The 13,260-nt window shown below is 37.8% G+C and overlaps 1 protein-coding gene across 1 annotated transcript in view; it reads left to right on the top strand.

Moving 5' to 3' along the window:
* Positions 1–13,260, top strand: part of LOC129453399 (probable E3 ubiquitin-protein ligase HECTD4) — a 73,127-nt gene that overhangs the window by 24,974 nt on the left and 34,893 nt on the right. Inside the window, exons 14-33 of the mRNA XM_073859600.1 lie at positions 1,454–1,524; positions 1,610–1,715; positions 1,863–1,983; positions 2,801–2,929; positions 5,563–5,687; positions 5,775–5,928; positions 6,047–6,135; positions 6,264–6,468; positions 6,562–6,681; positions 8,640–8,744; positions 9,263–9,426; positions 9,632–9,877; positions 9,971–10,163; positions 10,255–10,359; positions 10,503–10,591; positions 11,831–11,997; positions 12,079–12,214; positions 12,383–12,527; positions 12,631–12,797; positions 12,888–13,034. Of these exons, the coding sequence (XP_073715701.1) occupies positions 1,454–1,524; positions 1,610–1,715; positions 1,863–1,983; positions 2,801–2,929; positions 5,563–5,687; positions 5,775–5,928; positions 6,047–6,135; positions 6,264–6,468; positions 6,562–6,681; positions 8,640–8,744; positions 9,263–9,426; positions 9,632–9,877; positions 9,971–10,163; positions 10,255–10,359; positions 10,503–10,591; positions 11,831–11,997; positions 12,079–12,214; positions 12,383–12,527; positions 12,631–12,797; positions 12,888–13,034 (2,784 nt within the window). The remainder of the gene's footprint in view (positions 1–1,453; positions 1,525–1,609; positions 1,716–1,862; positions 1,984–2,800; positions 2,930–5,562; positions 5,688–5,774; positions 5,929–6,046; positions 6,136–6,263; positions 6,469–6,561; positions 6,682–8,639; positions 8,745–9,262; positions 9,427–9,631; positions 9,878–9,970; positions 10,164–10,254; positions 10,360–10,502; positions 10,592–11,830; positions 11,998–12,078; positions 12,215–12,382; positions 12,528–12,630; positions 12,798–12,887; positions 13,035–13,260) is intronic.

Genomic DNA, 13,260 nt, shown 5'->3' with positions numbered 1-13,260 from the left:
ATTAACAAGACAATCATTCTTGTGACTTCCTTCAACAAAACAAACTCAAGTTATTTGCGTCACATGTCATTACGGCAATTCTACGTCATTGCACGTGTGCATATGCTCCACACTCCCGTCCTGTAGGTGGCGGAAATGCACCTTTCAGTGGGTTTGCCAACCGCCATTAAAAAAAGAAAAGATGGCACATGCGCAGAGCATCCCAGTTTCGGTTATCCATCCGATCAAGTGTATACATTTCATTTTGAGCGGATTACAAACGGTATAAACCACCCCTAACAAGCGGATTAGATTTTTAATCAGATTGGCACTTTTTAGTCCGATTGAGGTGTTTATATGGAGCATTTTTATTCAGATTGATCATTTAAACGGATTACAAATGTCCATGTAAACGCAGCTACTGTTTCTAGTACTGATGCTGTAGTGATGTTAGTTTTAAAAATCACTACAACTATAACGATTAAGATACGAGCACCAATATAGCTTTTTGTACCAACCAATGACTGATACAACATTGATAGCCAATCAAATTGTTGATGTGTAATATCTCATGTCATTTTAAATGCTTTTACCCACTTAGGTCTATTTTTATTACAAAAAAAAAACCCTGATTACTTAATCATCATCAATTACCAAAATAATTGTTAGTGAAAACCCTAGATTGGTTAAAACTACATCTTGTTTTTTGTTATGAAAGATAAAGGTCTTAAACACATGGACGCATGCGCACTTTACTACAAAACTGGATTTCATTGTTGTGATATAGGTCTTCAATTTCATTCATAAAGCTCCCCTAGAGTTAAACATTAGATTTTTTACCGTTTTGGAATCCATTCAGCTGATCTCCGGGGTCTGGCAGTACCACTTTTAGCATAGCTTAGCATTATCCATTGAATCTGATTAGACCATTAGTATTGCGCTCAAAAATAACCAAGAGTTGTGATTTTTTTTCTATTTAAAACTTGACTCTTCTTTTGTTACTGACAGAAAAATAAAAGTTGTGATTTTCGGGCACTGCGTAATATCATTGCGCCTGCTGCTGCCATGTTACGGCAGCAAAGTCCTGATAATTACGCCGATTATTATTATTATTATGTCTAATCAGATTAAATGGATTATGCTAAACTATGCTAAAAGTGGTAGCGCCAGACCCGGAGATCGGCTGAATGGATTCCAAAATGGTAAAAATCAAATGTTTTACTCTAGGGGAGCTAGAAAATTAGCCTAATTTCAAAAAAAGTGGAGTGTCCCTTTAAATTTGACAGGTGAAACACTGGATAACAGACAATTGCGCTTTTCAGCCACACAAGGTGCTGTGATCTTACATAGTGGCTTTAAGTAGTGGGGTACACTAACATAAGAATGTAGTGTGTATGAGGTGTCAACATGCTCTTTAAACACTTGTCTTGAATAACTTTAAACTTAATGTGAGTTTTCTCATGTTTCTTATTAGCTCGGGTTTGAGTACCTTGTACCAGAGTGAGACAGAACTGAACAATTTGCTGAAATTAGTTTTCACTGAAGGTAAGATTTTCAAATACTCTCATACAGAACAGAACAGATAGTAAAAGGCGGTGCAGGTAGTAACCAGCCATTATTTACTTCACAGGTGAACGTAACACAGGTTTGTCTCAGTTACGTGATGTTATATTAAACAACCTCGCTAACCAGCTACAGAAGAACCGCTTTGGTAGTGAAGATGAAGATCACTACAGGTAATGTGTTCAGGTGTCTGGATCGGATTAAACTATGCTTTAGTATCCTCAAATCAGCACAAACATCTACTGTAAGCAGCGTGTGCTCTGTGTTATTCGTCTCTGATGGTTTGTCATGTAAAACGCTTTCCTTCGTCTCTTCTGTAGGCTGAAAGATGAACTGTTGCAGTGTATACTGAAGACTGTAGTACGCGAGTCATGTCTCCTCATCACCAAATGTCAAACTGTTTCTAAAGAAGACCTCCAGACGCTTCTATCAACAGTGCCTGTATGTCACTTCCACATGAGAGCATTTAAAGGAATAACTGCCCTAAAAATAAGTGTAGGCATGGGCCGGTATGAGATTTTGCTGGTATGATAACCTTAAGCAAAAATACCATGTTTCACGGTGTTGCGGTATTAACATTGCAAAACTAAAATGTTTTATTTTCATGTCTGCGTATACAAACAACAACTGAACATAGTAAAAAATTTTAAACAATGCCAGGTAAAAATAAAGCATTATATATAAAAACATTTTCCTGCCAATGACACTTTTCTGACGAGTTTTTAAAAACTGAAGCAAAATCTAATTTAATTAGTTTTAAACTCTGTGTATGTTTTGATCATCGTTCTGAATCTGATCTCTAACAAAATTCCTTTCCAAGAATGCAATAGTCTTTATGCCCAGCTGCACTACTTCCTAAACTTCAGCCAGCTCCTTATTTGCTGTCTGCCATTATTGGACAAACTGATTAATCCAGGTGTGTCTGATTATTGTTGTTGTGACTACTGAGGTCAGGCACACCTGGATTAATCAGTGTTTTTGCTTAAAGTTTTGTATTTTTGAAGAAACCTACTCATATTTTAGAGGTTATAAAAAAGAGAACAAATAAGGATAGAATGAAGTTTTTTTTCTTGTTTTGTTTGTTTGAAAGCAGAGGGTCTGTTCTTTCATTTAATATATTTGTATGTTTATTTATAGAAGAAATTTTTCTTTTTTACTTTGGTAAAATTTTATCTTGGAACCGGTAACCGGCCCATGCCTAAATAAGTGCTTTTCAAATAATGATAAGATGATATTTATTGTGTTCCTCACTAAACAGGTGGCGTCTCCGAGCTTACGTTATTTAATGGCTGTTCAGAATCATTTACTCAGTAACACCGTCCTGCTCCACCCTGATGATGGTGATGACAGTGACAGTTCTTTACAGGGTGAAACAATGAAGGTACAGGTAAACATGCCCTTTAAAACAACTCCTGTCCTCCCGTCCACTCAGATACTGAAGAGTCTTTTACATTAAAGCTCATGGTGATGTGTCTGCTCTCTCCGGCATCCAGCGACAAAAGTGTGTCTCAACTTTTTATATTGCTACATAGGTTTTTGTTTAAAACATGTTTTTACACATTTGTCTATTGTAATACATTGTAAGGGGCCATTTACACGACAACGGTTTAAAAAATTAATGGGAACGTTTTTATGTGGTTCAGTTGTTTGTTTATGCGATGATGGCGTTTTGGGTCCTGAAAAATGCTAACTTTTGATATCCTGTTTTTAAATTTTTTGAAGATAACGTTTTATTTGTAAACCATGTAAACACAAATGGTTGATTCTCACGAAATTAGACTTATGAGGTGTCATGAAACATTTTGATAAAAAAGTAAATGCAAAGTAAGAGTATCAAAATACTCTTAGCATACAGTTACAAACATCTCTTCACGTACTATTTTGCACATGATTTCAAATGACATCATACAAACCAAATTTGTTGTTTTTTCCACATTTAAGGAAAAATTTCATTACTGCAATGTGTCCATGACTGGATTTGGGTTTTTTGACATGGAAATATTTATAATTAAAAAAATCTAAAAAATAAAGAGCTTCAGTGCATGTTATACACTATAAACATGTACAGTAAAGAAACATGTGGTGTTTGGTGATCATTGGTAAATGTAGAGACAATAATAAGGAATATAAATGTGTCCAAGACCAATTTTCTCATCCTCCACAACAATTTTAAATATTGTTTAAGCCCTCAAGGAACTAAAATTTTTTTTAAAAATTGTTGGAAAGGACATAATTGACTGTGACACTCAAGATGGCTACCAGGTAAGCAGTTCTTATTTTTTCTCTCCAGATAAAAGTTAAAATTTTGTTTGTCATAGTACCTAGACAACTTTTTAGTTTACTGAAACATGAGTTGTAAATGCATATATTTAATGTAATATCATGTTGCAGTAATGATAATTTTTATATTCATAATCTAAAAAAGTAAATAATTTTATAGGAAATATGTTTTAAATCCTCTAAAAATAATGGTGATAGTAAGTTCAGACCTTAATCTTACATGTGCAAAAAAATGGCTTCAGTTTTTTTTTATTCTGATGCTGGACACGTATTTCGTGAGAATCACCTGAATGTGTGATAACGGTGACTTCAAATGCATGTATTAAATCAGTCTATAGGCATGCGCTAGTGTGTTTATTAATGCTTCAACAAAGTTTGCAAAATTTTGGCGCTTAATAGCCCAGGGTCACTTTTAGTAATAAACCAACCTCACTGTCCATCTTAACTAAACTGCTCTATGCTTTCGCCGTCTTGATTGTTTGTATTTATCGCTCTGTAAAAGAATGCATATGTGCGTAGGCGTCTAGTGTTTCTTTACAAGGTAAGATCACCATCTACTGGCCTGGCACACATAATACAACGGATTTAGTTGTCTTCGCAGATCCATGAAAGCGTGTTTTTTTTAGCGTTGCTGTGTGCACGAGAATTTTTTTCTTATGTGCAAAGGAAAAACGTATGTGTTTCACTACATCGTTGTCATGTAAACATAGCCTAATAGTCCTTAAATAATTCAGTCGTGTACAGTGGCTTTAAACCAGGTTTCAACATTTAAAGATCCATGAACAGAATCTGTATCACAAAAGAAAGTTATAATGTATCTATGTTTATATTTGTCATTTTTATTTATAAATGGACCTATTTTGACATCAATCAGAACTAGGGTTGCAAAGGGACGGAAACTTTCCATGGGAACTTAATCTGGAGAATTTTGGAAATATTTTAAATTGGAAACTTTGGGAATGGGAATTTACGTTAATTATTAAAAAATTTAGTGAACTATATCATATACAATCATAAATACACATTTGTCTTAAGAAACATGCATGCAAGGTAATACATTTTTTTAAGGGTGGCTCATCAAGCCTTGATTTTTGAATAAATAAATGCAAGTGTTCAAACTTTTGGATGGTACAGTATTCTGTATGATAACAGAAAACTGGCTAGCAGAATGTCGAAGAAGAAACATGATAGCGTGCCTCATACATTTTCAATGAAATAGTGCTAGCTTACATTAAGATATGAAGAGTTTTGTTGCATTTTAACATTTTTGTCAAAACATGTTTATTATTATGTTATCATGTTATTATTTTGTTTTATGGTGCTACTTGGAGCTGTATTTTTTAAGTTATGAAGGTTTAAATCAAAACAAACCAACTGCAGTTGAATTTATATTAATTGGAAAGTTAACTTGTTTTGCAACGAAACTCTTTATATCTGATTTACTGGCTAGCTAGCTACTGTATAAACACATTTTGATATTTGCTAGTTAAACTATAATACCATAGATAAAATATTTATCATCAAACTTTCTTGCCTTGACGTAGTCCGTGGGGTTAAATGCAGCAAGAGTGTTTTTTTTCAGTTTCCCAGTTTATTCCCATATATTCCCGGTAATTCCCATGGAAAGTTTCCAGCCTTAAAAGTTCCTGGAATTTTGCAACCCTATTCAGAATTGAGAGAATCATCTGTGATCTGCTGTAGCAGCATCACATTGTGCGTTGAATGTGTTTGTTTTGTCAGGACCTGCAGACGAGTATCCTCTCTCTGGCTTCAAAAGTTCTGGTTGGATGCGATGAGGTCCTGGAGACTCTTCAGCAGGTCACAAACGCGCTGATCAACAGCACCGTCAGCGATCGTGAGGCCAGGTGTGCATCAGTATCACTTAAACATGTTTGCTATGGCTTCGCTTGTGTGCTTTTTTCCTCATGTACATCTTCTCATTGTGTGTTCAGACTGAGAGGACTTGAGCAGGTGACAAAGGCCACGATGTTGGGCCACCTGCTGCCGGTTCTGTTGACCTCACTGATGCATCCAAACCTTCAGACGCTCACGCTGGCCGACGCGCTGATGCCTCAGCTGGTTCAGCTGGTTCTCTACACCAGTCAGGTGTCACTGATATTTTTATTTATTTATAAAAATATAAAACTATTTGTAATAAACAGCACTATTGACTTTCATATATGATGATAGTTACTCGTGTAAAAGCTGTAATTTAATCCCACAGACGGCTTTACTGTTGAAGACACATTCACCAGTGTTTGTGGATGATTCGCCCGTTAACCAGAGCTCCAAACTACCACCGTCACATGACAGGTACAGTCCTATAAAAGTGAAAATGAGATATTATGCATCATTTACAGACAAAACAGTTTGTCTATTCACAATTTTTTTCTTGGAAAACATTAAAACATAAATCAAATCAGGTCGTGTTTTAAATTCAGTTACCAGATCCTGGATGAAAGGGAGGAGCCAGGCTTTCTTACCGGTCTCAAGATTCCTGCCCCATGGGCTGCTGGGAAAACGGTGGAAACTCTTCATCCAGTGAGAGATAACTACAAATTTAAAGACACGGTGCACATCCCTGGAGCTCGCTGTCTATATCTGCGCTTTGACCCACGCTGCTCCTCTCAATACGACTATGACAAGGTTTCAAAATCACATTAAAAGTCAAATACACAAAACTTCTGCTGACATCATGCAATGAGATGTTATATTGAATAATTCACTCGGTTTATTCAGCTGGTGATTTACGCCGGACCCAACACAAACAGTCGTAAAGTTAGCGAGTACGGAGGGAACACTATGGGTTATGGAAGCCGCAGTGTTTTGGGAACTGGTTGGCCTAAAGATCTTGTGAAGGTGAGAAACATCATGATAGTCAACAGATATATGCATGCCCATCTATTAAGCATTGTATTTGTGTTGGTGTTTAATAACGTTATGACCAGGGCCAAACGGAATCCGTGCCCGCAGATTTTCGCAGAGAACTAATGCCCATGATTGACAAGCACACATACCCCGCACTTGAGCGTTTTTGGGACCAGTAACCGTCATTGACAACAAGCACACATACATAGCCTTGCGCGTTTGTGAGCGGCATTGACAAGTACATAATCCCTGCGCATGCTGTTTGCTGTGATTGTTTTTAATGATAGAGAGAATATACCATTTGATATTTGAGATGAAATAAAACTTACCGCTGAGTTAAGCAGATCTCACTTGTCTCTGTCGTCTATGTGACGCGACAGTCATCACTCAGCACATCATCATTTCAAATCTGTTTACAAGACGAATGCTCTTGTTATGTTTAATATAAAGTTTACATTGAGTTGTTAAATTGTAATTTAAAATGTAAAAAGTAATTATTTTAGATGCAATTTTGTAATATTTATAGCTTAAATTCTCTAATATCTTCTAAAAACATTTAAAATCATTCCACAGATTTTTCCAAAATATTTCCACAGAAAAAGCAAAAAAAAAAAATCCACAGATTCCGTCTGGCCCTGGTTATGACTTAGTTACAGAAGTAATTTTAGACTTAACAAATGAAAAATATGTATGTAACAAAAATAATCGTAATTAAAAAATTAATAATTAACATTTTGTTTAATGGTAATGTGATGCACTATTATAATTAATAATAATATCTAAATATACATTGCTTTAGATATATTAAATATTTTTATATATGGGTGATTCTCACGAAAACTTGGTTTTAAAAATGTCAAGCATGAAAATGTAAAAATTGCTTAAATTTACTTTTTTTCCCACCAGACATTGAAAAACAAAGTAAATGGGAACATTAATTTAAAAACTTTTACTTATCATTTAACACTTTTTGTAACATAATTTAAAAAATTAGTCCTAAAAAACCTCATTACCGCAACAGTCAGAAAACATCAACACTGACATATTTTCAAAATGACATGACAAACCTGAAAGAACATAATTTGGAGATTCTGCACATGCATTTAAAATCAAAGTATTATGCTTCTATTAATTAAATTAACATTTAATAAGCATCTGTTGCGGTAATGATAATCAAAATGTCGTGTAAGCATTCTGACAAGATAATATTTCAAATTAACTGTAAAAAAATGATCTTACCTGGTAGCCATCTTGAAGTAACTGGTCCATGTGCTTGGTCACTCAAAATCAAACTTTATTAAAATTCTGTATGTGTGCTTAAACTGTTCTCAAAAAGTGTTGCGGAGGATGAGAACATCAGGCATGGACACATCATTTTCCTAATTTTTCTTCATTATTATTATACATGAATATTCAGTAAATATTTTTCTGTAATCTAAAGTAGTCTAGCAAAACATCCATTTATTTTTTTCTTAATATTTTTGTGTTAATTTGATTAAATTACAACATAACGCATGTTCAAACACAGCCGGACACATTGCGGTAATGAGAATTTCAGCAGAAAATGAGATAAAATTTACAATTATAAATTCTTATGTTGAAATCACACATTGTGCAAGGTAGAACACAGTATTGTGTTAATTCTGATGCTTTTTAATGTTACTATATTACACATTTTAAAGCTAAAATCACTTGTGCCGTGGTGTTTCAATGGTTTCGTGAGAATCACCCATATAAGTAATATTTATTAGTTAATATTAGGTCTTTTATATTATATTAAAAGTCTGTGTTTGCATAATATATTTTTGTGTGTATTGTGTGTAATTATTATGTATAAATATATTACGCAAAAAAAAACTTTTATTTTGTATGCGATTAATCTTTTGACAGCCCTAGTGTGTATATCAGTAAAAGCTACTTTAATTTTGTTATATGTGATGATGCTTCAGGTTGAAGGAGATACTGTGACGTTTTCTTTCGAGATGAGAAGCGGCCGTGAACACAATACTCCAGATAAAGCTATGTGGGGTTTCTCCTGTACGGTACGAGCACAGGTACGTCTCTTCAAACCTCTGTGTATTACTGCTGGTAATTACTGTTGGTTTCACATCAAATTACCATATAATTACCGGAATAACTTTACCAGTAAATACAAAAATGTGCTGTTCACACAGTAAGATATCAGTAAAATATTTTTTTGTAACTCATCAGTTTAAATTCTATTAAGCCTTAAAGTTCTGCCTAATTAAGGGCGTGGTCGCTTGAGTGACAGGTGAACTGCCACAGATGTTGCTGACGTCATTTATGCTCATACCCGCAATCCTTTTCTCTGTTCACACTTTTACTGTTAACCTTACAACTTCTGTTACTGGTAAATTGGCAGGATTGATTGATGATCTCTTAAGTGTAATTTACCAGTAAAGACTGTATGTGTGGAAGCTATTATGATGAACTCTGATGCATGTACAGCTTGTGGAAAAGTGTGATTTTTAGAGTTTACTGTTATATTATTTGACTTTTCTCCACTGAACATGCTGTCTATTGTAATGGCTGCATTATAAATGTGTTGTAGGAGTCATCAGAAGATGTTTCTGGCGGTCTTCCATTCCTGGCTGACCTCGCTCTGGGTTTATCCGTGCTGGCCTGTGCCATGTTGCGTATCCTCTACAACGGTCCTGAGATCACAAGAGAGGAGGAGGCCTGTCATGATCTACTGTGCTCGAAACTTCTGCAGAGGTCATTTCCATCATATCCTCAATTCACTTTGTCTTGTGCTGCTGAATGAAATCTGTCTCTCTTAACTGGATATTTATGGTCCAATCTGGATCTGAAGAACTATAAGCCAGTTTTCTCTCTTGATTTTAAAATGTTATCAGACCGCATATTAGTCTCATTAGTATTCACGTACAGTAAAATCTGATTGTGCTCTTTGATCTTTTAGGTGTCAGTGGCAGGTTGAAGCAAATGGTGCCATATCTCCTGCCCTCACGCCCTCCCCGTCTCCACTCCCCTTAACCATCGACGAGGAGAGAGAGTTCACCTATCCATCAGACATCCTCGTACCTCCGCCCGGCCTCGCGCCAGGGACCAGCTGTGAACTGCCCCGCATACACTTGCCGCCGGGCATTATGGGTCGTCTCAGGGAGCTATCCGGCAGGGCCCGTCCTCAGTTCCGGCCCAGCATCAAGTAAGCACAAGACAGATTCTACACATTAATGATAAGCCAACAAAGGTTTTGTGTATGAGTGTAAAGTTGTGTGTCTGTATCTGTTGCTATCAGGGAAGTGATCCGTCCTGATGTCATGGAGGAAGTCATCGTGTCATGTGTCATCAAGCATTTGGGTCTGGTAGATGCCCTCCAGTCGCTGATGAACTTCCAGTACAGAGAAATGCACAGAGAGGAGCACAACCTGCTATGCAAGATCATGGCCGAGACCTTCAAGAAGATCAATGCCATGGAGAGACAGTTACAGGTATGATTTGTGTGTGTGTGTGTGTGTGTGTGTTTATCAATGTGTGTGTATTAGTGTTCATCACACATGTGTGTATTTATGTGTGTATCAGACTGTTGCTGAGCTGGAGCAGAAGTGGCAGAATGAGGTGGATGAAGCTCATCAGGGGAAACTTGAGAACAACGCGCCTTTCTTTCATGACTACCACTTCTATGAGGCAAGAACTGATCAATATCTAATAAAAGCTTTTGCTGTGATTGTTGGTAATGTCATGCTCTGGATTTGGTTTTAAAAGACTCGCTTGTTGCCGTAGATTGTTTCTTGTGTAAATAATTGATTTTGTGTGTTTTTTTACAACAGAACAAAATAAAGGAGCTGGAGCTTCTGTGTTCTCTGAAGGAGGTGCCGCTGGACTGCACAGACCCGGAGAACGGCGTGACGGCTTTGAGGTTTGTTGTGAATCCGTAAACTACACTCACCTAAAGGATTATTAGGAACAGTTGTTCAATTTCTCATTAATGCAATTATCTAATCAACCAATCACATGGCAGTTGCTTCAATGCATTTAGGGGTGTGGTCCTGGTCAAGACAATCTCCTGAACTCCAAACTGAATGTCAGAATGGGAAAGAAAGATAATTTAAGCAATTTTGGGCGTGGCATGGTTGTTGGTTTGAGTATTTTACAATCTGCTCAGTTACTGGGATTTTCACGCACAACCATTTCAAGGGTTTACAAAGAATAGTGTGTGAAAAGGGAAAAACATCCAGTATGTGGCAGTCCTGTGAGCGAAAATGCCTTGTTGATGCTAGAGGTCAGAGGAGAATGAGCCGACTGATTCAAGCTAATAGAAGAGCAACTTTGACTGAAATAACCACTCGTTACAACCGAGGTATGCAGCAAAGCATTTGTGAAGCCACAACACGCACAACCTTGAGGCGGATGGGCTACAACAGCAGAAGACCCCACCGGGTATCACTCATCTCCACTACAAATAGGAAAAAAAGGCTACAATTTGCACGAGCTCACCAAAATTGGACAGTTGAAGACTGGAAAAATGTTGCCTGGTCTGATGAGTATCGATTTCTGTTGAGACATTCAGATGGTAGAGTCAGAATTTGGCGTAAACAGAATGAGAACATGGATCCATCATGCCTTGTTAGCACTGTGGAGGCTGCTGCTGGTGGCGTAATGGTGTGGGGGATGTTTTCTTGGCCCCTTAGTGCCAACTGGGCATTGTTTAAATGCCACGGCCTACCTGAGCATTGTTTCTGACCATGTCCATCCCTTTATGACCACCATGTACTAATCCTCACAAAGCTCGAATCATTTCAAACTGGTTTCTTGAACATGACAATGAGTTCACTGTACTAAAATGGTCCCCACAGTCACCAGATCTCAACCCAATAGAGCATCTTTGGGATGTGGTGGAACGGGAGCTTCATGCCCTGGATGTGCATCCCACAAATCTCCATCAACTGCAAGATGTTATCCTATCAATATTAGCCAACATTTCTAAAGAATGCTTTCAGCACCTTGTTGAATCAATGCCATGTATAATTAAGGCAGTTCTGAAGGTGAAAGGGGGTCAAACACAGTATTAGTATGGTGTTCCTAATAATCCTTTAGGTGAGTGTAAATGGTTAAAGCTGTGTTGAACGGAAACTGAAGTCATGTTTCATTTGTACAGAGAGAAGTTCTTCCACGAGGCGAACACCACACAACAGAAAACATCCGTTCCGCTGGCTAAAACTAAAGCGCTTATAAAAAGCTTGAACAACCGATCGGAGCTGCTGTTACATGTGACCATAGCACCACAGTGCAAAAGTCTGTCTTCCACACCAACATGTGCTCCAGGTGACTCACCTGCACGTTTACACCTGCACACACCTGCGCAGACGTACACTTGTGATTAATGCCATGTGCTTTCCCTTACAGCCTCCAAATCTGTATCAGACGCTAAATCGATACTTCCTGTGACGAAGCAGCCTGTGTTCCTGCGCAGCATGTCTGCACCCTCAGATCTGGAGATGATCGCTAACAGTGACGTGGAGTTCACACACGGAGCTCAGAGGTGAACACTCAGTGTTATCAAGTAACAATAGTTTGGAAGTCTACATTTTAATAGGATGATTCATTTGTTAAGCTGATATAAAAGAATCATGTGACAGCACATCAGATACGGTATCACTTGTACATGCAGCTTTGTACATCGGCTCTGTTGTTTTTTTCTTTTTGTAAGGAGGCGTCTTCATCCCTCCAGCCACAGGAGTAGTTCCTTCACACTTCTTCAGAGTCTGGCCATTGAAGATGGCAAAGATAAGACCACATACAGCGTTCTGTTGGGTCAACTCTTCGCTTTCATCGGGACTTCTCCAGATCAGGCCGTGAGATCCCTGCATGCAATTTTGTTGTGTCATATTATCTGAATTACCGACTGATCTTTCTGTACTGTGCACGTGTGTTAATGTTGAGCATCACTGATCGCAGGTGTCCAGCAGCAGCTTCCTGTCGGCCGCTCAGACGCGCTGGCGCAGGGGTCGCACACGCAAACAGGCTCTGGTTCACATGAGAGAGCTCCTCACTGCTGCCGTCCGTGTGGGAGGAGTCACACACCTGGTTGGGCCTGTTACCATGGTGCTGCAGGGCGGGCCCAGGTACATTAAAATCAGAGCATTACACCTCATTACTATAGTTACACTAAAGATGCATAAATACACAAAGTTTAAATGTTTGTGTGTTTGTAGAATCGAGGAATTGACCTGCGGGGGTATGATGGAGCAGGTTCAAGAGGCTTTTGGAGAAACCATGACATCAGTTGTGTCTCTGTGTGCCCGCTATCCCATCGCCTGTGCCAACAGCATCGGCTTGCTCTGCACCATCCCATATACCAGGCAAGTGCTTTACTTCAGATCTCACAGCATGTAATCAAAATAGATGTATAGTGGCTTTTACATCAGGTCTGTTAGCTTTACGCTTATGTTCTCCTTAAAGGCAATCATATACATTTTTAGAAAATGTATAGATAATTATTTTTCTTTTGTAAAAAAATCTTTAAACAAGATTACAAAACGTGCATGTGTGCAAACAACGCAAACAGCTTTTACATGAGTAACAATA

Source organism: Misgurnus anguillicaudatus, chromosome 21 (assembly GCF_027580225.2).
Source record: "Misgurnus anguillicaudatus chromosome 21, ASM2758022v2, whole genome shotgun sequence".
In the NCBI taxonomy this organism is placed as follows: domain Eukaryota; kingdom Metazoa; phylum Chordata; class Actinopteri; order Cypriniformes; family Cobitidae; genus Misgurnus; species Misgurnus anguillicaudatus.
The sequence above is the reverse complement of the archived record's forward strand: the minus strand, read 5'-3'. Positions and strand labels throughout refer to the sequence as shown.